Source organism: Alligator mississippiensis, chromosome 10 (genome assembly GCF_030867095.1).
Source record: "Alligator mississippiensis isolate rAllMis1 chromosome 10, rAllMis1, whole genome shotgun sequence".
Classification (NCBI taxonomy): domain Eukaryota; kingdom Metazoa; phylum Chordata; order Crocodylia; family Alligatoridae; genus Alligator; species Alligator mississippiensis.
This window is the reverse complement of record NC_081833.1, coordinates 62,969,894-62,996,223: the sequence shown is the minus strand read 5'-3', so window position 1 is coordinate 62,996,223 and position 26,330 is coordinate 62,969,894. Positions and strand designations below refer to the sequence as shown.

Genomic DNA, 26,330 nt, shown 5'->3' with positions numbered 1-26,330 from the left:
ACGTGTCACACTGAAATGGAGAGCTGAGTCCTTTCTGCATAGTTCTCATTCAGGATGACTTGTCTCTGCTATTTTATCCTTTTCCATCATTTCAAAATGTACATTAGACTATGCTAACAATCCAGCTCCTTTATACAAATTGCATGTTTGTGAAATCAAATGTTCCCTAGGAAAGGAAACCATGGTATTCAATAATAAGATTGACACAGCAGTTACAATGTATTCATTCTATTGTGTGCTAGAGCACAAGCCCCATGGTACATTACTTAACATCATACCCTGATCAGAAGCTTTCCCAATATCTACAAACAACAGAACATCAGCATCGCTTTGTATTCCTGTAATGTATCACAATCCCCCTTTTATTTATAGTTTAAGAACTTATAGCACAATTTAATAAAGACTTAGAAATTACAAAAGAAAAAATCCATTTTAAAAGCTCCCCCCCCACACTTTTTTTGAGGGAGTAGGAGACAATGCATAATTGAAATGTCAGAACAGAGACACTATGCTGTTAAGAGGTGATGCAACTCCCACTGACCTCCCTGAAAGAAATACTAAAACTAAATCCGAACTTTTCCTATATTTAACAATCTTTGGATCAGGTGTTCCAGTTCATTTTTGTAGACAGAGGCAGCCAGTCATTAAGCTCAGACTGATCTGGGACTTTATTTGTTGCTTTATTCCTCTACTTTAAGCCAGTGTTTCTATTCATTTCTTTGGATTTCAGTTGAATTCAATTGATACAATTGAAATACTACAGCGGTAAATTAGACCCTACCAACAAGAACTTCCCCAAAATGCAGGACCCAAGTCTGTTGGGCCTGGTGTTTTGCTACTGTCACATAAACAGAATTTAGGAGATCTGCTTTGGGTTTCCAAGTATATGGAGTACTTCCAAGGCACAAGTATTGTTAAATCATCCCTGTGTCACCAGAGGATCCTCCTATAGGTAAGAGTAGCTTCGAAACCAGAATGCAGCTCAAGACTGAGGTTGGGATTTTAAACCCAATACTGAGTATAGAGGCACTGGTGGATTATGCAAAACTGAGATTCTGCTGGTGAGTAATTGGTACATTTTCAGATTTAGCTGGTTGATACCAGAAGTTTGTACCCAACTAAGTCATATGAATAAGTCAATTTGATTACTAGGGTAAAGAACAGTTTAGGAAAATAAACAAATGTGTATGTATGCCATGAAACAGATATGACATATATTGTAATGTTTAAAAAAAACAAAAAAAACCCCCTCTGCTTTACCACAAGTAGCAGCATGTTACTTCGACCCGGCTCTGCAGCATCTGTATAGATAAGGTGTTTCAGCGAGGCTTTCAGCTAAAACTGATTCAATCAGCTGTTAGATAAAAGGGCCAAAAAAGGCTCAGTAAGGCACCTGATCCCTACAGACATCAGGTGAGCCAGATCCAACTAAGGTGCTTCCTCTTCTGGACACACATATGAGGAGCAAGCAGAGGTGGGGGAGAAATGAAGAAGGGGCAACCCCTAAGTCATGGTAGCAGCAGTAACTCCCAAAAGTTCCTGTTGTGCTTGATGCTGAGAAAAAGAAATGTCAGCTTGGAAAACCACTAATTTCTGACAAAGCATTAGATCACATACAAAATTGGATTAATCTTTGTATTGGATCACATTCACTGGCTACTCAATAAGCAAGCCAAAGTCATTTGTTCCTTGCTGAAACAAATACATCGCTTGTTGAAACCGAAGCAGAATCAATGTTGAATTTCTTTTATACACTTTACAGACACCTCATGATTCTGTGCAAGGCAGATAAAACCATGCTGGCAGCCCATGTAAACTGGGATAGCTCTGCTGGCCTCATTACACCGATCTATATGGTGGAGGAACAAGTTTAAATTTCAGTCATTTTGTTTGGTAGAATATAGGTACCTTTGTCTTGTTACACACACTAACAAATACTGCAAAAATCTAAACTGCTTCAAAATCTGCTGCTCCTGGATTAAAAATATCAACAGGAATTTGATCCATCAGTTTTCTGAGTGATATCTATCACATGACTGAGTAGTGTCACTGTTGGGGACCATCATTCCAGCTGTCTAGAGTAGTACTTACTTGTAAGAGAATTTTTCATTAATGCTTTTCTGCTTCTGGTCTCTAGGTATCAAAAATAAAATGCAGTTGGGAATGAGACTCCATTTGCACTGCATATTGAAATGTGGTGCTTTCATGCTCGTGCTTAAGTATAGATGTACATGTTGTCCTCGTTCTGTATTCACACAAATATTGGCTACTAAGGTTCTGCAACACATCAGTCAAAACAAGTGGATGTTCTGTAAATTGTACAAAGCTGATTCCTTGTCGGGGGGAAGGGCAGTAAAAGGGGAGTGAGGCTCTTTATTTGGATGTCCCCAGAGCACAAAGCTCTCACATGCATCAGGCAACATGTACAGCATTTCACAGGATGGACCATCCCTATTTTCTGTCACCATGTAATGATTTCCCTACTTAAAGCATTTAAACAGATTTGAAGAGGCTGGAAGAGCCCAATAAAATAATGTACTCTGCCCTCCTGCGTAGAACAGGCCATAGGCTTTCACTTCAGGATTCCTGCATTTGGTTCAGCATGCAGAAAGAGAATCATTTTTCAAAACAAGGTTAATAAATTGCTAGGCTCCATGAGGGTATGCAGTTGAAAGCACTTCTCCAGGGATAGCTCCAGCTCCAGCAAACCAAGGAACAAAATGAGTAAATTATATAAATGTACTCCAGATATCAGAGGCAGAAGGTACAAGAGACCTACAAGGTATAGGAAGGCTAATGGATCCATTATAGTGGGTGATACAAAAGATAATCAAACAAGACATGTCTGTTACTTTTATAGAATCATAGAAAATTAGGGCTGGCAGGGACCTCAGGAGGTCACATCTAGTCCAACCCTCTGCTCAAAGCAAAAGCATCCCCACCTAGATCATTTCACCCAGGGCTTTGTCGAGTCAGGTCTTAAAAAGCTCCAAAGATAGAGATCCCACCACCTCTCTAGGTATCCCGTTCCAGTGCTTCACCACGCTCCTAGTGAGAGAGTTTTTCCTAATATCTAACCTAAACTTCCCTTGCTGCAACTTGAGACTGTTGCTCCTTTTCTGTCATCTGCCACCACTGAGAGCAGTCCAGCTTCATCATAGGCGACTGATCTTGCATCGGGGGGGACACACCAGTCAGCAAGGGGGGTGGGGGGAGGGGAGTGGCTGCACCACTTCCAGAAGTCTCACGGCCACTTGCAGAAGTGGTGCAGCTGCTTTTGCTGGCAGCCCCACTCCCACCTGCTCCCCGCCCATTGCCTACACAGGGAGCGTGGCCTGACAGGGGGTGCACGAGTGGTCTCAGGAGGTGCATGTGCACCCCTGTGCACCACCTACACGTTGCCAGTAAGCTCCATCCTCTTTGCAACCACCCTTCAGGTAGTTGAAGGTTGCTATCAAATCCCATATCAGTCTTCTCTTCTGTAATATAGTGGCATAATTTAAACTATACCTGCACTTACAAGTATGGAATGGCATGAGGTCCCTTGTGTCTTTAGGAAATATATTAAATTAAATGCACCAGGCAAAATAAATTTGATTACTCATTACTCATCCCATCAGCACTAAGTTCAAGTTATTAGCATTATAACACCTGTAATAATTTCAAACAGGACATTTTACCCCTCTTGCAGACCCAACTCTGCCATTGCCTGCTGGATGACCTTGAAGAAGTCCTTACAGTCTCATGCCTCAGTTTAAAATAAGGATAAGGATGATTACCCACCTTGGGAAAGCGCTTTGAAATCTAAGGACAAAAAGTGCTATGTAAAAAATGGGTGTTCTCCATTAAATTCTTCCCAACTTACTCCAGGTTAACACAGAATTAAATTAGTTCCTTGCCCACATTTCATCCTTTGGCTTCTTCAGTCTTTACTTACAATAAATATTTTGCAGCAATGGAAACCCTTCAGGGTATATCTCTTTTTTTGCAGTAAGGCACAGGGTGTGAGCAGATGTTCATTTCCACCAGAAGAAATTTCTTCCAGTAGGAAAATAGTTCAGGAGCTGGACCATACAGTTGCTCCTCCAGCCGCATACTATACTCTGGGCCACCCTCGCCCTTAGGGGAGCCCATTAATTGACAGCCTGTCCTCTCCGCTATCTGGGAAGGGGACAGGCTGTCAAGGCACAGTTGGCATCTGCTGAAAAGCCACAGACAGCCAGCATGGGAACACTCAGTATCCCCTGCAGAAGAACAGCCCTTCCTTGCACTCCTCCAGTCTGAGCCAGAGGAACATAATGAGGCGGAGGAGCACACTCCTCTGCTGTAGCAAGGCTCCAGAAGCCTTGCAGCAAGAGCTTTGCAGCCTGCCTTGCTCTGTGCAGCTCCAGGAAGTACAGGGCAAGGCAGGGGCATTGATCTGCCTCCTGAGCCTTGCAGCCACAGCAATCTGCCTCATCCCACACAGCTCTGGGTCAGCTGGAAGGAAGCTAAAGAGGCCAGGACTGACTGGGGTAAGCCTTCACACACATAGTTCCCAGCTCCTCCAGCTTCCCATTGCTCCCCTCCCACACCACTCCTCTGAGCAGCGGGGGGGTGGCAGTTTAAAAGCCAGAGAGACCAGGAGTGAGGTGTGTGGAGGCTTTCCCCAGTATCTTAAAAGCCAGTGGCTGAGATTGGAGCTTGGGGAAAACTGCCCCAACCTGGCTGCCTCTTGCCATCCCTCCACCCTGGTGAGTGGTGAGGTGATGATTTAAAAGCCAGCAACTGGGGCTTGGGGACCCTGCTTCCAGCCATCAGCTTTTAAATCACCACCTCTCTGCTCAGTTGGGTGGTGGAGTGGCAAGAAGGAGCTGGCAGGAGCCAGGCTAGGGAGATCCTGGAGCCCCTGTCCCAGCTAGCTTTTAAATCACCATTCCACTGCTCATCTTGGCAGCAAGGAGAAATGGCCAGGAACCAGCAAAGCCCCCTGCCTCATCCTGAAAACAGGGACTGCCCAGTTTGGGCAAGAGACAGGGAGTCAGTTTTGCCTGCCTGCTGTCTTCCAGATGTGATCAGCTTGTACTGCTTTCAGTTCCAAAGCACAATTCTCCACTGTTACCTATAGCTCACAGAGTTCTCCTACACCGATAATACAACACAGCACACCAACAAGTGGCCTACACATCCTAATAACTACTAAAAGAAGAAAGAAATTAGAAGTGATTTATGAGTGAGGGAAGAGATGAGTTTTTTAGGTGACAACTGAAATAAAGAAAAGACAAGAGAAAAGCTAGCAGTTCTAGGTGCCAGAAACCGCAGAGAATAGCAGTAACATCCTGCAGTATGACAGAGGGGAACTGTGCTAGGGACCAGAGAGAGAGAAGTGGGGGGTGGAACGGAGTGGACTGGAAAAAGTCCATAGACATTTTCAAACTAGAGGCTGAAATAATGGACTTAAGCAGTGGGGAATGCTTGGCCACTTCCTCCAATATATTTTTCAAGAGTAATTTCATTGCTATCATTTTCCCTGCACCTGCTCAGAGGTCTTGCAGGAGTCTGCTTCTCCAAATTTAGACTGATAAGAAGTCAATGAAATTGATCCCACTTCCTCAAGGGGCAAAGCTGGCCCTTCATATTAATGTTATTAACATTGCTTCCCTATTAAATATTTTAGCTGCTGTTAAAATAAGTAAATCTTTAGATTGCTGGGAATTCTGTTCTCTTACGGGGCACGTTCTTATCCCTCAAGTTCATGTTTTAAGCAACTGCCACAAGTGCCCTAGCTATTCAGGAAACATTATCCAAAACATGCAAAAAGAACAAAACTAAATTATCTGATTATTACCCTTTAGAGTGCAGACCTGCCAAGTTACAAGTGTATGGTCTAAGACATATAGTAACAGTGTGCTGTCAATGCTGGTGATATTTATAAATGCATTTGGGGGTTCTGACATTTTCCACTGGAGCAGCTGTGTGGAGAATTGGAAATCATGAACAATTACTCCTAACTGCATGGTTTTCCTGCTATGAGAGCTGACACAAAGGCTCTGAGTTAAAAATATTGGAGAGCAAACAAAAACCTGAATTAATCAGAATGCCTCTTTTCAGCTGGATGCTGATTTCCACATTGGTCTCCTGCTCTCTTGCTTCTAAGAGCTGGTATTTTCAGTTTGAGGTCTGATTTTTATTTTCATTAATTTGGAAAGTTAAGGATGGTTTGATAAAATGACTTAAGTGCAGCTTTAGGACCTGGGAAGAATGTAAAATTGACCCTTTTTTTATGCTTATGGGTCTTTATTACTAATTAGCAACAAAACTATTATTTTACTCTATAATAGCTGACCATTTTTTCTATGCTGTCTTTGGGTATCAATAGATGTTACTAAATGAAGTGGGTCACCTGTGCCAGGATGTGTCCCAGCACAGCTGATCCACTTCATTGGATGAACCACACACACATCACCTGTTGTCCCGCCCATTGATCAGCCTGGTGACTCAATGGGTGACGTGTTCGCCATTTGCAGACATGTGCCTGGGAGGTCCCCTGTGGCACACCTCAAAGAAGGGAAAGTTGGACAGGTGCTCCCACGGCTTGAGGGGCCCAATCCTTTATGGGAATTCCCAGGGAACAAAAGATCATCTGCCCAGGGTGCCCACACCTTGTGCCAAAACCTAACAGATGTCTGTTGCAATAAAGCAAGAGAAACTCTTACCACCTTTTGTTGAGGGTGCCAATTTGGGCATGTGTCACATGAAAAATGGTATAAATATCTGTTTGCTTTCCCTATGTGTCACCATGAAAACTGTGGCACAAAGGTGACATCTATCTATACGCTGCGTTGCTCCCCCTGCCCCAGTTTTTGAAACATTTGCAAAAATGAGCATCTTTCAGAAATTTCAGAAGGGCCAGATTGTTTTTGTAAAGAAAGTATTGACAACCTGTGGGTATTTATTTTCCTGAATACTTTCCAGACCGTTCCCCATTTTTGTGATTGTACTTCACAAGTACTGAATCAAGAATCTGGACAGATTTCAAAGCTAAAAGACAGCTCTTTTCAACTTGTTCATTAATGGCATGGTATGAGACATCACCTGTGTTCTACCTGGCACGGTTTCTTCCACAACTTGACAACTAATATACCAAAGAGAACAACCAGAGATAAATAGCAGGATGCTTTTATAGTCTGATGTGGGTACACAATCTGAGTGTTTATATGAAAACCAGCTGTTCCCCCAACATGAGAACCAGTAGCTGCTCACATGTTTGTTTGTGAATATCCCATAAAATGACTGGGTGAAGTGGCCAGTCAGGAGCTGAATTTATGTTGTGTGCTCTCTTACAATTCCCAACCTCTGGGAAGGGATGAATGACCATTTTCTGGTACAGTAAGCACAGACCTAAACATTTGATCCCTAAATTCATCCTTCTCAGGATTCAAAATGGCTTGGTTTCAAGGTTCAAAATGATAAAGCCTCAACCTCAGTGTCTCCCTAATGACAGAGAATAGAGAACTATTCCTTCTTACTTTGCTGGTGGAGTGGGGTCTAACACAGCCGCCAGTTATAGGGCAAGGGAAAATGTCCCTTCATCTGTAATGAATGGAGTGGGGAGGGGGGAGCTTGATATTCAACTTCTGTTCCTCAAGGATCTGGAATAGTCATGGGCAGGGCTATGGAGTAGTGACAGGAACATGCTTCATTCCTCAAGTAGGAAGAAAGTCTCAGGCTGTTCAAATATAAAAGAGCAAGCGATTGCATTCAACAGAAGACCTTGTGCTGGTCCTAAAAGTCTCTGTGAACCCAAACATGAGCATTATTCTTCAATAGTCAGCCCAACTCAAGTTGTTCTGATATTCGGGTCACAGCAAAAAACAAGCCGCCACCACCACCTCCTGCCCCGCAACTACTCGCAGTAGGATTTGGTTCCACTCTATTAATGGTATTTTACAAACGGGAAAAGGATCTCTAGAAGTTCCCATCCATAGCTACCTCAACCTTTCATGATTATGCAGACTGTTAGACCACCCTATTCCCTATTCTGCTGTCTTTTTTGCACACAAGCTGACTGCACCAAACACTAAGTAGACTTTTTTTTTAAAGCACGTAAGTCACATAAGAGTCAAAGACTTTGGAAAATTGTGTCCTTTGTGATTTGCTTAATAGCTTTTACCCACGCTTCATTTGTCTGTAGCATCATATAAATGATTCATAAAAATGCACCACGCATTTGTTTGGGTCTTAGGTTTTGATATCTGACAAAGAGGAGGCAGTTTTTTGCTCTCCCAAGCCTTTTAAAGGTGGTTAAAAGGAAAATTGGCTTTCCAGAGAGCTGTAGCATTGTTACCCAGGTAGGAAATGTGCGCTGCCAAAGCCATCCATTGTTTCTCTTCTTTTCAGATGAACAGAGCATTCTGCCTTGTAAAAAAGAGGAGCTCCAGTGTGGTAACGGACTCTGCCTCCTGAACTGGCTGCGCTGTCACTACAAGAAAGATTGTGGAAGAGACTACATGTCCATCAAACTAACATGCTCAAGTGAGTTACCCTTCAATTTCCTCCTAAATCCAAGGGTGGGGAATGGTTTATGAGCATAAATCTGTGTTCCTATTGAATCATTCTCCAGTATTAAACCTCTCATTAGATTTGTTTCGGTTTGAGGCTGTACAGATATGAATGTTTGCATTTATATTTATTTGTCTAAATTTCATTTATGCTGAAGTGGAAGAGTGGTCAAATATCAACAGTAGTAGAAATAAGAGACCTAGCCTTGCTAAGAATGCATTGAGCTAACGTTTTGTGAAGGATGCTGAAATTCCAGTTTCGGATAAAAGGGAAGTATAAGCCAAAAGCTGGGAATCTCTAAGAAGCCATTCATTGGTGCTGGGTATGATTAAGTATTAGCAGCTATGTGAAACCAATAGAGAAGTAGCTACAGGCCAGGTACTCGGTATTTGGAAATGTTAACGCAAATAAATAAATAAATCCTCAATCTGTTAAAACACTATTGAAGGGGAAAAAATAGGGAATGACTGTAAAAGCTGGGACATCCAACATATTCAAAGGAACTGTATGGTGCAAGCTGTAAACAATATGCCTAAAAAATAATATTGTCCTCTTCAGGTACTTTATGGCATTGCTGATTCTAGTCAATAAATTCAGATAAAATATCAAGTATAGATGAAGAACAAAAGTGTGCAACACAGTCCATGATAACCATTTATTAGCAATTTTAACCACCTGAAATGTGCCTGTTCCTTGGTTTTTGTTCTCACTAAACTGCTGATTGCAAACTTCAGGAGATCTTCAGTTAAATATTTATATTTTGTTGACAGCATCTTGCCCAAAGGAGAGCTGGTGTCAGAACCCCACCCCACCCAACAAAGCGCTAATAGGACTGAGCATGCTCTATTATTCATTACATGCCAGGAGTGTCTATGGCCATCGTTTTTTTTCAGTTAACACTCTCACGTACACGTCACCCAAAGACTGCATACATACATTCAGATATCATCCAAGACAACTCTCCCAGGTTTGTTTTCCTGAGAGAAAAACCGACGTGTACAGAAGTTCAGACAGAGAAGCAAAGAGCCTCAGTGTGGATGCTGGGCAGCCAGGGGTCCCTAGAACAGGGGCAGGCTGGATGTGGCCCACAGATGCCCACCCTCGTGCACAGGAGGGCCCCAGCCAACATGCACAGCTTACAGGTAGGGCTGCTGCTGCCACTGCTGCAGCCGCCAGGGGAAGTGCTCAGCTTCCCCAGACTCCAGAAGCTCCTCCTTGTGTCCCTGCTGCACCGCTCGCTCCGGGCAAGTAGGGAAGCAGCAGTGAGCAGAGGAAAGCTACAGCAGAGTGGGAGTATGGAGTGTGGCACTGGGGCTGTTGGGACCCCAGGGCCTGCACCCATTGGGGCAGCAGGAGTGTGGAGCCCAGGTTGGTCTGGATCCATTGCATGCAGCTCCCCACAGCTCACGTGCACTGCAGCTCCCAGGACTCGCACCACTGGGGGGAAGCCTCATGCAATGGAGCCAGCTGTCTTCCCCACTTCCCTGCTGCCACGTGCTGCTCCCTGCTTCCCGGTGGAGTCTTAGGAGCTGCATGTGGCGGTAGGGAGCAGGGCTAGGCCACCATCTCCATCAGGTGGAGCTTTCCCCCTGTGGCACACGAGTCCTGGGAGCTGTACGTGAAGCGTGGGGAGCCCGCGTGATACATGCAGGCTGGCCCTTGCCACCACCACATGAAGCTCCCAGAACTGGCTGGAACTGGGCTCTGCCAGACAGCTGCGCCTGCACAGGCCATGAACACCCCGAGGGCCCACTGCCTCCTGCTGCTGCGGGTGGCAGGGGCTGTGCACTATTTGGGGGGGGAAGGCATATGGGGGTCCCCACACCCCCACTCTCCCTTGCACCCCACAAACCCCACACACACCCCACATAACCTACACCCCTCATCCTACACCCCCCCAACCACAGCCCACACACTCCTCCACACACACACCCCACACAATATACAAGAATAAGACTTTATTTTTGAGCTGTTACGTAATCATGTCTATATACACTACTCAGATGCACACACATCAGAACAAAAATATGTAATAAAATTAAAACATGATGTTTGACTTTTAATATATGATATGGGGGGGGGTTTCCAGTTCCAAGATGGCAACCCCTCTCCTCCCAAAAGCAGTATTTCTGGGGGCAAGGGGAGAGACTTTCAGTACACAGGTCAGGGGTTAGGGGAGGGACTTTCTGTCCCAAGAGGAACCTGTCAAGGAGCAGAGCTACTTTTGCAGCCCTCAACAACTCACCAAAACTGGGAGATAAGGCTTTCCCAGCGCCAGTCCTAGGACAGAGCTGGTGCTGGGAGATAAGGATCTCTTATTGCCAGCCCCGTGACTGCAGAGCTCAGGCTGGGAGATAAGGATCCCCCAGCACCAGCTGCACTGTCACAGACCTGGCTCTGGGAGATAAGGATGTCCCAGCCCCTGCTCCCTGATCATGATCTAGGAGTGGTGGGGAGGCTTGGAGCTCCCTGCTGCCAGGGCAGGAAGACATAATCCCTGCCTGGGCTCCAGTGCCAGACCCCCGTCCCCCTCCAGCAACAGGCAGCTTCCGGGGTTAGGGAGCAATCTCCTGCGCCGGCTGGCTGGGACCACATTTGCTCCGAGTCATGCATCTACACGACCACTAGTGCACAGTTAGTAATCACAAGAAAATTTGCTACTTGCATTTGCAAGTAACAGATTTAATAATAATTAGCAAGTTTTACTGCACAGTAAGCATGTGCACGTGTAGACACACATGCTTTCTGCGCAGTAAACTACAGTAAAGCATCTCATTTAGATGCACCCAGTTAAGTACAACCAAATTAGCTTTATTTGCTGTCAGCCAGGTGATCAGGCTGGCTGACAAGGAATAGTGTAAGAACACACAGAACCAAGTCTTCCATTGTTCTGCATATATGTACCCATGGATAGAGTTAGTCCAATCATTAGCTAATACATAGTTAGCTACTTAGGTCATGCGTGAGTCATATGTTTACTAGCCAATCAGAATACTATTCATGTGCCAAACCTGTTTTTCTAATTAGGCAATACCTGGTACCTAAATTATCTTTATACCCTTAATCTTAATGCCCCATAATTTTAGCTTGTTTGTTATAATTCCTGGGGCAGGGTGCTGGATGATCTTCTGAGGTTCCTTCCAACCCTAATGTCTATGAAATCTGTAATTCTGTTATCCTGTCTGGAACTGGGAAACCAGATATGTGGCTTGTAAGTACTGTAAACCTCCCTCATTCTCACCAGGCATATATCAGGCCTCCCTAGTTACATCTAGCAGCTTCCCGCTTCAGTGCACATGCAGCTCAATCTCACACACCATCTCTTCAGGAGTTTCCAGATTTAACATTTTCAAGTCTATTCAATAAGGCCTACAGCACGGCCATAAAACAGCACAGGCCTTAGCTCAGACCCACTGAGTGCAGAAAGGCTGTGTGTTTGTAGCTGAGCATTTAATAAGGACACTACCACCATATTCAGGAAATCTGTATTTGTATGGTTCTCAGCCATAAGCCTAATTAAGCCAAAGCTAGAGCCGGTCAGGAATTTGTCAATAGAAATTTTTCATTGAAAAATGCCATTTCAACAAAAAGTATTCATAGAAGTACATCGTTCTGGGGAAGCTTTATAGGACTGACTGACCCACCCCAAACAGCCTAGTGGTTAGGGGACGGCTCCCTAGACTATGGACAACCAGTGTTGAGGTCCTGCTCTGCTTAGTTCAGACTTGCAAGACTTGTGTCTGGGTCTCCCACATCTGCGGTGAGTGACCTGAGCACCTACCAGCCCACTTCTCAGGTGCTACATGGATTTTAAAAATAGGATTAATTTTATTTAAATTGAATTTCAATGTAATGTTAATATGTTTTTAAAATAAACCTCTTCTAAATTAAGTGTGAAATTATGGCAGCTATTTTAAGGCTTACACTTACATTTCATTCAAATAATTAAAATTAAATAAAACAACATTGAACCAGTACATGTTTTCTGCCAAAGCTTTAAAAAAAGTCAAACCACTGAACTGGAAGAAGTCACTGGCAAAGCCTCTGAAAGACTTGGACAAATCAACCTTTTTACCAGCATAGCTACTTCTGCAAGCCTAGGGAGTGTTTCTTTCATTTGACTTTATTTAACTAGTTCTATTCAACAGCCAGTTCATTTAAATTTGGGGAGCTAATGCAAAGGTGAAAAAGCAGAAAGACTCATTTTCACTTCTCCAATCTATCAACAAAAATGCATCTGACAGGAGCAGATTTCTTAGTTTTAAAAACCCGAAGGATATGATGACCAGGAAAATCAATTTAGCTTACTAACTAAAGATAATATTTCCTCTGTTTATTAAATCAGTTGGATTTAATTTTTCCATGAACTTATGGCTTCTTAATGTAGCCAACATATTTAAGATGGATTCATTAAATAACCCATTTTAAAAAGCTGTTTTTGTACATTTTAATCAAATTCCAGGATCCATCCAAATACAGCTGAATGCCACAAGTTAAAAATGGTCATCTAATAAACAAGAAATGCATCACTCATTTTCTACCATAATATAAAAGTTTAAAAAAATTAAGCATCTGAATAAACATATGTTAAATTTAAAAAATGCGTATACATCTGTAGTATATCCTCCTATTTGGCAAACAGCAGTAGCAAAGTTAGTGCAAAGACTATATTGACCTAAAAATTATCATCTTTTAATGACTACCAACCAGAGAGAATCAACGTTCTTTTGGTAAATAGCTACAAAATATAGATGTAAAAACAATTAACATTGATTATTTAGATCAGGGTTTCCTGCCTGCTGATTTGAATCTTTATTAAAATCAATGCTTTACATTAAGCCACCCAGGTAGAGGTGAGCCACTCCCACAATTTGAAAAATTTTGGGTTTATCACAGTGTAAAGTGGGAGACAAGAACCATTTCCATCTCTGTTGCAGCCGAGGTGCCAATGTAAATTGCTGCAGGGCTGCCCGAGGGTCCTGACCCAGCCACTCACTGCCCAGCTGTAGTACCTGTCCCATACATCAGCACGCAGTCTGAAGGAAATTGGGTGCTTGACCTTGCACCAAATGTAAAGTCCCACAACAACAACCATCCCAGTGATCAGGAGGAAATAAAGAGAAGCAATATCTGCAAATGGTGTCTATGGAGAAGCAAGTTGCAATGAGATGAAGACCTGACCCAGTTTCTTTTTTCTTGTAACTTAATCCTGGGATAGGAGCTGTATTGCAACAGAGTGAGAAACCCAATGAGAGGGAACTGGTGATTCCTAGTCCAGACTGTAGACACGAGTCTCCAGTCATTTTAAAAATTCTCTGGAAGTCCTGTATTTCAAAAGTTTCATGTTATTTCCAAATAGCATGCATACAGTGGACAAAGCAACCAATTACACGCGTCTCAAGCATTGAATACACACAGACAGACGTAGCATACATTTTCAATATAAAAGATTTTTCTAAATCTACTTGCAAATCTATCCATTTAGTGTTAATAATAATAAAAAAGCCCTATAAAATGTTCTAATCAAAAGACAGGGTTAAGTGAGTCTCACAGTTGCTCTGAAAATGTCATGGGAGTTAAATGCTAAAAAATCACCACACAGAATAACAGATCATGTATTACAGTCACACCAGTTTATGGCAGAGCCACCTACAAATCAAAACTTGCCTAGAGGAAGAATTCATTATTTTTATAGGGAAAGACTGATTTGCTGTTCACAGCTGGACTTGAGTGCATGGTGTCATACAGTTAGATACTAGTACCTGTCATTTCATAGTAGTCTCATTGGACACAAAAGAATTTCAGACAAGACAGGTGCCACAGCAGGCACTTCCACCTCTCTGCTAGTCAAAGAACTTGTGCCAGTGTTGCTGAATAATAACAAGGGCTATTAAAACACCAGAACCGGCAAAAAATCTCAGCAATATGAACTTGAACCAGCTTGCCATTTATGTCCATCTTGCATCAGCCTGGACAGCATTGCAGCATAAGGGAAGCAGTCTCAGTTTTTAGGAATGATGAAGAGCAATAGCTATAAAACACTGACAGCTAGATGTTCAGATATACACAACACTTATAACAAGGACTTGCATCTGAGAATTTGCCTGTGTACGCACATGGGAGAGACTAGAGAATCAGTCTGTAGAGTAAAAATTTGCCTGTGGTCAGCCTGTAGATTTAATACTGTATATCTTCATTCTACATGCACATGTAGAAGAGCTGACTTATTTGTATCATGACATTTTTGCTACTTATCAATTCGTATCCCAACAAATCATAAAATAGGTCCTGTGGATGTGTATGAGAATTCTTACATACCTCTCATCACCCTTGTTTCTGAACACATGGTACAATCAGAAATAGCTTTATCAGACAATTATTTTACCGTAGGGCATGAAGTAAGGTGCAAAGGCACTTACTGTACAAACCTCCCTTCATTATATATTAAACTGCCTAACCAATTAATTCCAGCACCATACCTGAAAATGTTAGGAGGTAGCAAAGTCACACTTGACACAAAAGTAGTTCACTGGAAGTTCTCATGAATAAAAAGCTGTAGGTCATGTCATCAGGTTTTTTCCTCCCGGTTGGTTTACTGAGGGGGGTGGGGTTTTTTTTAGTTCTGACTGCTCTGGTTTTTGGTTTGTTTTTTGTTTTGTTTTGTTTTGTTTTGTTTTGTTGGGGGGGGAGGGGGTTAACACTCCTCAAGTTACTGAGAGATGGTTTAGGCAGGTGTCCTTAAGCTGATTGCTTCAGGTGAGGGCCAAGTGGTACTAAGACCCTAGAAGTCTTCTTCAATGAAGAAGCAGGCTGAAAACTTTTCATCATCATCTAATTTACTTACAAACACAATAGCACTTGGGTACTTTAGATCTTTCTCCCTTTCCTGCATTTAATGTATTTGTTGGAGTCTCTGCTCTCATTCTTTATAAACCCAAGCATCTTTTAGTGGTGTTTTAGAATACCAAAAATCTAAAGTTTAACAAATAAGTTAAATACCCCGCATAGTTTGTAGCTGCATCAGATATGAGATAAGGCTGTCCCATATATAAAACACAATGCAAATTTGCTGTCACAATGCTCTATATAGTTTTATTTTCCTCTATTTGTAGTATTTTTGGTCTAAAATAGTTTGCCGAATGCAAACAAAGGCATTTTAATCAATGGCAGCAGCATTCTCTCCTCCCTGGTTTAGTGTTGCATTTCTAGTTTGGAGTATTATCATGGTAAATAGGTTTTAATGCACAGCCACAGATTAAATCAAATCAAATATACTACTCCTGAAGAAAATAATACAATCCCCCAAAAGAAGTGAAAGTAACATCAATAGCTGTAAAACAGCAATACCATGCAAATTAGCAAAACAGGATGAGACAAGTGGATTGTGTGCTTAGGGAAACTGGAGTTGGTACTTCCATGAATGTTGCAGTCCTCATTTCACTAAGATGTACGGGGGTGCCTTTTCAATTACAGCTTCCATGCAGAAACAACATTTAGATTGGCATTTGCACTTATAAATTACAAACCTGATTTCCATGAGCAAATGTAGATTGTGTGCGCAAAAAATTGGGCTGCCTGTACACATGCTTGTTGGTATTCTAATTAGAATGTGCTGGACCAGACTTGATTAATCAAGTCTACTCTGCTTTCTAATTAGAATACTTTAGCCTCGCCTCACTGTCTCGTGTATTAAGCCATGCACATTTTCAAATGGCCACAGGGGCTCTTTATCCAAACCTCATCAAAAGAGGTTTAGATAAAGTATCCCACGACCATTCTTAAACGTGCAGGGGCTTAATACACATAATGGTGAGGCAGTTTAATTAGAGCCGCTCTCCAGGAAATGCCCTAATTGAAATGCCTCCCTACCCCACTCCCAAGCACATATATAGGCAAGGCAGCCTTGGGGACCAAAGAAAGTCTGACCTGCAGGCTAAAAAAGACCTTAGTTATGTTCACACTAATAACTTGCTTTATTATTTTCCCAAATTTGGGCTCTGATCCTGCAAAGCCCTGAGCACCGACTGAAGGCAATGGACAGTGAGAACACTCGGACCTTGGAGCCTTTCCATTTGAATGGAGGGTTTGGGCTCCCACAACTGAGTTACCCGTGCACTTTCACACTTGCCAGAATTGCCATGCTATACATTTAATTTGTAGTGTACACATGTCTCAGTACAGGTCATGCTACCCTCAATTGCAAAAGTAAATATCTGACTACTTAGAAAAATAATTACAAATGGCAAAACCTTCATAGAACTGATATGGAGACAACAGGAAACGAGAGAAATCCCCTAATTAAATTGTTACCATTTCAGCCCTGGTAACAGCCGTCTTTAAGACACCATTAAAATAGCTTAATCCATACCACGCTTCCTTTTGTATGTTCCTGGACAAGGAGTTTGTCATGATGTTTAAAGATGCTGATTAAAAATGTAATTAGATGTGTCACACAAGACCTTTTTTGGGTGTTTTAACATCTTAGAAGACTTTGGATTATCATCATTTTCATTTATGAATTTAAAAGAATAGAGACAAAAGCCTTTGAAAAAAGAAAAAAAAATCTGGTTAACAGAGCTTGCTTTTCCTACAAAAGATAGCAAACCACTTTGATTAATTCATATACTTTTCAGGCATCAGCACCATTTCTCTTATAAACTTTATTATTGACAAACGCTTCTGTAGACGTTAAAGAACAATGCATAAAGTCTAGTGATGAAAATCTAAAGAGGAGATATTCAAGTCAAGGCAGTTAGTTTGAATTTAAACTGGTGTAGCTGAGATCGTGATCTGTCTGTCCTAGCCTGTTTGACTGTAAATCTTCAATTGTCTTGCTGGTCTGTAACAACAGCATGGCAGATAAAGGGAGAACTAGAGCACTAGAAAAATCTGATTTTGCCATCGTCTCCTGGGGACATGGCCAGATGCTAGACAAAAACAAAAACAAACCATAAAAAACGAACTAGTGATTTCATGGTGAAGACTTTGACCTTCAGCTGGGTTCCTTTTCCTAAAAGGACAAAGAATGCCTTAATATCTCTCTTTCTGAGCCAGAGCTGTTGGCAAAAGGATCCCCAGAGGCAGCATAATTGAAAGACTAGTGAGAGAACTAAATTAAGCTTGATTGATTGTTACATCCTGGGAGATCCAAGTTCAAATCTAGAAAAAACTGGAATCCAAAAGGATGGTTCTCTGCCTTTATTCGCCTTTCAGATGATGCTGTTAAGATGCCTGCAGTCAGCAATTCCATCGTGAGCCTGTATTTAAGAATGTGCATTATTGCTCTGCAGTGAAGCCCATTACTTACCTGTTCCATAATTTTGATGGACTCACTGGATAGAATAAAAGGAGGAAAGAACAGCTGTTGTCTATTTTTTCTAATCCCCAAACAAAGGAAGGCTACAGTCCAAATCTCTGCCATGCAATATGGTCGTCTTTAACTGAAAATCTCTGGATACTAAGCAGATGGTTTTGAAAATGAGTTTCCATTGGGATGCAGGTTTATAATTCTCATTATAAACCATGATGTAAAACTACTGTATGGACAGGTTGAATTTCAGCCTTTACCAGCTTCAGTGGATCTAAGGGATGTCACAAATGATGGAGTTTCAGCATAAAAAAGAAGCAAACAGTGATATTTCAGCTTTATAGAGTTCTGTCAAAACAAGCTTCCATCCACACACATGGAAAGGAGAACAGTGATGTGGCTGGCATGTCATTTCTTTCCCTTATTTGAATATAATAATTCCTTTGTGGTTTAGTGTTTTCATCATAGTAGGTTTTGTGCTTTTTAGAATAAAATCTTCCCCTGTTCAGAAAGGCAGCCAGAGGCTGATGCAGCACTCGACAACAAGTCCTGCGAGGGTGAAAACGGCATGGCAGTGCTGCACAGCCCTTACACTGGCTTTTTGCATACAGCAGACTTTCTCCTTTACTTCATAGCTTAAGTGCTTAATCCCAAATCCTGCTTTAGCCTTGCATACAGAACGTGCAAACATTGGCTCAAGTCCTCCCAGTCCCTGCTTCACACCAATCCTCCCTGTGTGATCCTGGGTAAGCCTCACTCAGCCTTTCTGTGCCTTGCCATGTCCATTTTACAAAGGGGAATTTAGAATTTTCCTCCCTTTCAGGGGCGCTCTGAAGAAAAACGTGTTCAAGATTGTGAGGCCTATAGGAATCAGAGCTATTAAAGTACAGAAAACAGGACCAGGCAGAAGGAAGTGCGCGTTGAATGGAGTATGGTCAGTGGGTCCATCCTGCTGCATGTAGACTAGTTGAGCCCTCCTGATTTTCTGTGAAGATGACAGGGGGATCCATCTACCAAAAAGATCACTGTGATCATAGATTTTCTATGTATTTATTTTTTTATTTTTATGCTGTTCGTGTTGCAATCTCCATTTCCAAAGGCAGGAATGAAGAATTAAGCATGTTGTACATGGCTGAAACAAGGCAGCAGATGTCAACTGAATCCTCTGAGTGCTGCTTGCACGAAAACTATTTTCCATGTAATTAGCGGCGCACTTTTATAATAGGATCAATTAATTGCATTACCAAGCAGCAGGTGATACTGTTGGGTATTTTGCAGATGTGCATTATATCACTATACTATACTATACTATACATAGTACTAAGAATTGTTGCCAAAGTCCATTTATCCCAATAGCTACTTGTCTGTGGGATTCTGCTCCGCTTTTTCATTTTTTGCTGCACTTTCCTTTCTCGGGGAAGAATGCCCACTAATTGACTGACACTGCAGCAATAATGTGGGCTCTACTGGGCAGATGCTGGTTATGTCTAGGATCTCTCTGCTGTCACAAGAAACACACCCCACACTCAGTGGCATCTGACTCAGTGACTTCATTTTCAAACTTACGCTTCAGTCAGATAAAGGGCTTCAAGTAAGGCCCCTGGTATGTGTTACACTTAAAACCTGGTTAACCAATGAATCATGTCTAAAGTATTTGCCCAGCCATATATTAATGCAATTAACAACAGGATAAAGCAAGGAATAAGCCAGAAAGTTATTACACAAAATATGCGTAATAACTTTAAGGCTAATTTCCATCAGACCGTTAATTGAATGTGTGGCCAGGCTAATTGGGGCTCCCAGCTGTTGACTCCCATGCACTCCGAAGGCTACGTGCAGATTAGTGGCTTGCTGCTCCCAGCCCCAAGGCCCATTGGAGTCAAGGGTTCCAAGGCTGGGCCCCCAAACCTGGGAGCCATGATCAGCTGCCATTCCCATCCACAGGGGTTCAAAGCTCTTGACTCTGATAAACCCCCTCAACTGGAAGCAGTGGCAGACTGGGGCTCCTAGCCTTTGGGCACAGCTGGAGTCAAGGGATCTACTGATCCTCCATGTCTAGCAGCTTCGATCAGCTGATCTGAGCTCCCAGCTGCAAAGAAGCATTATGCACCCCCGTGGCTGGGAGCCCAAATCAGCTGAACCCCTGGAGGTGGCTTTAATTGCATGTCTGCCAGAGGCCTAAAAAACAAACAAACAGTCTATCAGTTGTGGAAAGCAGTAAGGTTCACCCTCTACTACTTCCAATGCATGCAGGAGCAGGAATACAGCTGCTTAATTGTTTCTAGTTAGAGAGAAGCCTGTCATTGGCCATTTAGATTATTGGGTTTTCATATAAATACAGGCATAAATAGATTTCCAGGGGGGGCGAGCACCTGCAACTTTCATTGATCAGCACAGCACATTCATTCACGCGGACCATAGGATATTGTAGAACAGCCTCACGAATAGGTGGTGGTCAAAAAGGGAGGACCAATGTCTTCCCTGTTTATCCAAGGGAATTCCTCACCCCCCTATGGATACTCCTAAATCCTCCTTGCCAAAGATGACTTCTCACCAGTGCCTCATGGTCCCTAAGATGCATTAGAGTAGCTCATAACATTTGCTTTTAGAATAAATCAGATTCTTTGGAATGATAAAACACCCCCAGCATGAATACAAGGGCCCTCGACAGAGCCTTTCTCCAGATGACTGCACCATTTCAATTTGAGTCTTGCCGTGTATTTGGCTGTCAATATGCTCAAGGCAGCTTCCAGGAACAAAGGATAAAGACCGCCAGCTAGTGAACTTCATAGAAGTGCCCAATGTTTTTGCCTCCTTCACTGATTATGGCCTGGAGACAGCATTTTTTCTTTAAATGGGAAAACAAATTAATACATTTCCCCACCTATTAGTTTTCCTCTCCATATATGCACACACAGCCCAGGGACACTAGGATTTATCACAGGCTAAAGGGAAATTGTTGTGAGAGACCCTTGTTAAAACACTGGCAGCACATCAATCACTGAAGTAAACTAATGATAGAGTGGAAGGGAAATGACTTTCAAATCACCTCCTGTCCACTGTGTCATTAATGCCTAAGCTAATATTCTGCATTCAGTCATTTAATGGCTAAAAGGAAAAATGAGAGCCTTTTGTTCTAGTTTTTATAACACCAGATATAGTGGTGTCTGTTAGAGAGACTACTGATACTAACCATCACCAGGATGTGGTAGTACCCAAGGCACCCATTTCAATTTAGAAATAGTAATACTGCAGATATGCACTCAGTGAAAAACTCAAAATGAGCAGGACAAGGGAAAATAGGGTGATATTGAGGAAAGAGTTTAAAAAATACATTCAGAGAATTTTCTAATTATTCTAAGAGCACTTGGGAAGAGGAATAAGACAGCAAGTGGAGTGAGAAGTACTGTTGTTAACTGTGTCCTAGAACAGATTAACAGGATACATACCGTATAATCTTGAAAACAAAAAACATGGATGGCCCATACTAAGGCCGTCTCTACACCTGAAAGTAAAGGCACAACTAGATCTAATTCACAATCCACACAATCGTGCCTCCTGCCATGCAATGTGTGTATGACAAGAGACGCAATTGTGGGATCATGCATTAGATCCAACTGCGCCTAATTGCCAGTGTAGGGGGAGCCCAATCCTAGGATCCTCCAGCATCTACAAGAAGCAGGCACCCACAGCCGAGACCCCCTTTGATGAGGAGTAAGATATTTGTGCCTGGCGAGGCTCAGGGTCCCACATGTGTCTAATGTGCAGCTGGGACCCAGAGCCCTATCTGGACCCTGGGTTTTCACACATCCCCAAGCCTTGGGGATCACAGAACCCATGATTCCCAGGGCTTGAAGATTTCCCACTGGCATGGTGGACCCTGTGGCGAGGAGCCCTATCGGCTGATGGGATCCCAGCTGCAGGAGAGACCCTGCTACACGTGTAAATTAAACCTTACTAGAAGCCAGTTTAAAGTTATTATACATTTTCAAGGTCTAACTTTATAGCTGGTTGGAGCTTTTTGTTGTGGGATAGGTACTTTGAATGTGTGGCTGGTCTCCAGGTAATTGTGCAATTAACCAGTTAATTGTGCAATACCTGTAACATGTAGAGGGGGCCTAAATGGTTGCACTGGATGGACCAAATGATCATTTTGACCCTAGTATTCCTAGGCCAAATTCTGATGCAAGCTTAGCGTGCACGCATTGTATTTCCCTCTAGTGGCGGTGTCTCAGCACTTGGTTCGGCCCTCCATAATTCCTTTCTCCCTACCTACTGTGCAAAACTTTGGATGTTGAGTCGATTTGGAGGAGATTCGGCCCAATTCGTTGGCCAAATCTCCAAATGCGAATCGAAGCAGGGGACCAATTCAAAGGTCCAAACTGATTCAAAGCTCTCCGAATCTTTGATGACTCGGGCAGTCCCCGGTGGTAAGTACTAGGGGCAGGGGAGGGGCGCTGGGGGAGGGGGGAGGAGACCATGGGGGGGACCCCTGCCAGCCCCCCGACCCCTCCCCCAGCCCCCCTGACCCCACCCACTCCCCAGCCCCTACATGGCTGCCTCGCCTGCCCCAACTCTGTACTTTAAAGAAAAGCCCCAGGGCTCACCGGGTGCTGCCAGGTGTGGGGGGGTGATCACTGCTGCCCGCCACTGCCCCACGATTCATGGGGGGCTCTACATGAGCCCCCCCACACACTCCCTCTTGCTCCCCCAGACCCCCACGGGTGCTCTGCCTGGGCCAGCTCTGGCCGTTTAAGAAAAAAAAAAAAAAAACAAGAAAAGCCCCAGGATTCACGGCTCCTGCAGCAGCCTTGGGGCTTCAGGGGCTTATGCAGAGCCCCCCACATGGCAGGGGGCAGTGGGGGTTGCCCCGCCATCAGCAGGAGTGGTGAATCTAGAGGTTTTTCAGGTTTTTTTTCTTAAAGGGCTGGAGCTGGGGCAGGTGGGACACCCGTGGCGGGGCTGGGGGAGCAAGCAGAGTCAGGGGGCTCTTGCAGAGCCCCCCACACAGCATGGTATGGTGGGGGGCAGTGGGGATCCCCCACCCCCACCCGGTAGCACTCGCTGAGCCAGGGATTTTTTTTTCCCCCAAGTGCCAGGAGCTGGGGCAGGCAAGGCAGCCATTGCCAGGCTGGGAGAGCAGGTGTGGGACGACCTGGCCTGGCTGATTCGGAGATTCGGCAGTAGCCGAATCTCAGAATAAGATTCGGCTGAATCAATTCAGAACAGTGATTCAAATCACCGAATCGAATCACTGTCCTCCAAATAGGCCGTATCCAAAGTGAATGCTAGCCGCTTCGCACAGGCCTACTCCCTTCTCCAAGATAAAATATAAACACACTATCTGAACTGTAATGCATTTAACCTGGGCTTTCTTATCAGATGTCACCCAACTTCCTTTGGCTTCTTTGGAAATCCAGACCCTACTCTCAAGGGTCTGCTTGGAGCCAGCTGCTCGAAGCCACTTAGGAGCACCTTGGACACCTGCCTGTCAGAGATACCATTCATCCATCATGGGAAAAGAAGTCCCCCCTCCACTGACCTTAATGAGAAGCTAAACTCTGCTATTAAAAAGTGGAGAAATAACCAGCTCTCAAGTCAGATGGGGTTTACAATCACTGCCTACATTCCTCCATGCTCTCAAGAAGGACACGCTGTGGGTTAGCTTCCTGATTATCCTGAGATAAGCAAGACAAAATACCATACAGTACTTGCTAATGAGCCAAGGCTTCATTTGCCAAAGCAGTGTTATTCACAGGAAGTGGGAAGTCTCTCGTCAAAGGCCTAGAGTCTGGTGTGCACTGAGCACCTCGGCTACAGCTGCCTCCAGCTTTAGTTAACACTTGTGTTTTAGTGTCATCTGCTCCAGTCAGTGCCCAAACTGTTCTCATAGTAACAAAGGGGCAGGGGTTGGATTACCATTGATATTGCAAGTAGAGATGAGGTGCTCTAATCCAAAAGGGAAAAAGAGTTTTATTTCTTTTGCTCCTGCTAAAGTTAGGGAAAGAGGACTAAAACAAACATAAATGAGCTACTAGTTATTATCTGCGTAGCTACCTGCAAGATAGTACTTGCAAGCTAGTTCACTTGAGATTCTTATTCACTTGAGACTCCTATTTTACTCTTTATTCAGTTTGCTGTTAACTTCATGGATTGCTGGAGATGATACTCTTCATGCTCCCAGCAATCAGTGGCCCTTGGTAACCGGTTTCTAGTTCCCAGGCACGGGGATTTTGGCATGATTATTTAGACCAACGGAAAGAAAGCTGGGGAGGAGTTAGGTAGAAAAAAAAACAAAAACCATGAATGCCCAGACCAGCTCCTCTGGCAACTGACTTCCCTGTCACAAGCAGCTAGCACAGAAAAGCAACAGATATTTTTGACCAAGACACCAGGGCCATATTATACCCCAAGTCTTTGTACAAATTCTAACTTTGTGCTTTGGGAAGATCCTACCCAAGTCTGGGAGGAAGAAAAGACTGGTGTGATAATGAGACCACACACAAATTCACCAATCTCAGGAAAGTGAAGCCAAAGACGGCCCTGCCAGAGGATGAGGATTGCATTTACACTTACATTACTGGCACAGGTGGTCACTCAGCAGCACCTTCCAGAATTACAACCAACTTCCTTACTTAAATGGGACTTTCTAAAGCTAATGGGACCTTGACTTGAATATAGAATGGGCAGAGTCTCTAAGATTCAGGGGTTGAAGTTCAGAAAGCTTTTCACTTTTCACTTGTACTAATTGAGTTTTTAGTTTATTTCAGTTTATTGGATCAGTTTCACTTTTGATGTTTAACTGGCTGATGCCTACCATGAAAAAACATAGAAGTGTTTTAAATCACAACTGCCTAACATCCGAGTAGTATCGCATCTTGCTCCTATCTCTGCAGTGCTCTGTTTTGGAAGCTGGAAAGGAAACTGAAGAAGGGAGAAGACATGGCTGACAGTTTTTCTCTGTAGATGCAGCAACAGAAAAGGGGAAGAGAGAGAAAAACAGACATGGGGCCAAATTCTCCACTCTTACCACTTTTACTGTGGTGTGACACCCTTGAAAACTGGTGGAATTACACTGTTGTGAACCAGCTAAGAGAATTTGACCGTACTATTTAGAATGGCCCCTCAACTCTTTTACATTAAGTACCAGCTGCTAGCCTTTGTATAGGTTGTGTAAGTAAGTGCCATATCCCCAATCTTTCTTTAATTTCTATGGAGGCAGGATGAGCCAAGATTTCAATGGGTTCGCTGCAAGAATGACACACAGGTCACCCAGGGAGACTGTGGCAGCCCACACAGTTCCACAAAACAAAGTGTGTAGGGAAAATGTTGGCATGTAAGGATGCTCCAGTGGGTCACCATTGAAGAGATGCATGGCTTTCTCAGCTGAGGAAACACTGAGGCCCTAAATGAGTTCATCTTGGCTAAATCAGCGTGTCCTATCCAGCAGAGGACTGCATGAATGCAAGCCAGGTAAGACTGTTGTCGCACACCCAGCACATAGTTCCAAACCTGGAGGATGCAGTTGTTTAGGATGTTGTCACATGAAATTTATGTGAATGAATAAACTCCAGTGCATATTGTGCCAGAGTTTGTTGCTCCTGAGTGCCGCATCTTGACGCGCGCCCTGTAATGCAGCACATTGAGCCGAGTCGGAGCAACCCCGGCTTGCAGGGAGCCCCAGAGATCAGCCTGCCACCCCAGGGCTACTCTGACCCAGCTCAGCATGCTGCAGAGGGGCTGGCTGGGGCATGAGGATGCTCCAGTGCAGGGCCAGCCAGCAGGCAGCCCTGCACTGAAGCATCCTTGTGCCCCAGCCAGCCACATCAGCATCTACATGTGCATTGCTGCATACTAAAGAATGCTACTGCAAGACAGTACTTGTATTTACTGTATTAGATGCAGCCACTAAGTACCAAAACCTATCCTTAGCAAGATTTTTTATGGCAGGAAGTCCATAATTAATCTCGGGTTAGGGAAGGAAGTCAAACCACAGTTTCTTAGCATGCATCCTTTTTGTTTTGTGTTTGTGAGCCTGCGAGGCTCAGGGCCCCATTGTTCTAAGAATGGATCCTAGGCACTATGTTAATAGAAATAATTAACAACAGTAATACAATACAGGTCTGGGTACTGAATGCAAATACTGTGGTCTCTTGATGCTGTATATTGCAGGGTGACAGTAGCTAGGTGCAGACCTGAGGGGTTGTGTGTGTGTGCGCACATTTATTGCATGGCTCATCCTGATATGTTTAACCACAGGCTGGAGAGGCTGAAGCCCTGCCCACTGTTGTACAGGAGAGAAGTGCTTAATTTAAAGACATCAAGACAAAATAGGGATTTTTTTCATCTTGCAGGGTCAGACTTCCCTGCAGCTCAAGTGTACTGTTACTGTCCAGAATATAGCAGTTTTCTCTACTTTCAGAGATGTAATGAAGGTGCTTCTTTAACATATTTGACAGTGGCCTAATTTTTAGCATTAAAG

General features: G+C 43.5%; 1 protein-coding gene across 2 annotated transcripts in view; it reads left to right on the top strand.

Annotated features, from left to right (window-relative positions):
• The window catches only part of BEAN1 (brain expressed associated with NEDD4 1), a 119,958-nt gene that overhangs the window by 12,395 nt on the left and 81,233 nt on the right, over window positions 1-26,330 (top strand). The window contains exon 3 of one of the 2 annotated variants that reach the window (XM_014595617.3): window positions 8,380-8,514. In XM_014595617.3, coding sequence (XP_014451103.2) covers window positions 8,380-8,514 — 135 coding nt within the window. Of the gene's footprint in view, window positions 1-8,379; window positions 8,515-26,330 lie in introns of those variants that run through there. The other variant, XM_059713885.1, reaches the window with a different exon arrangement.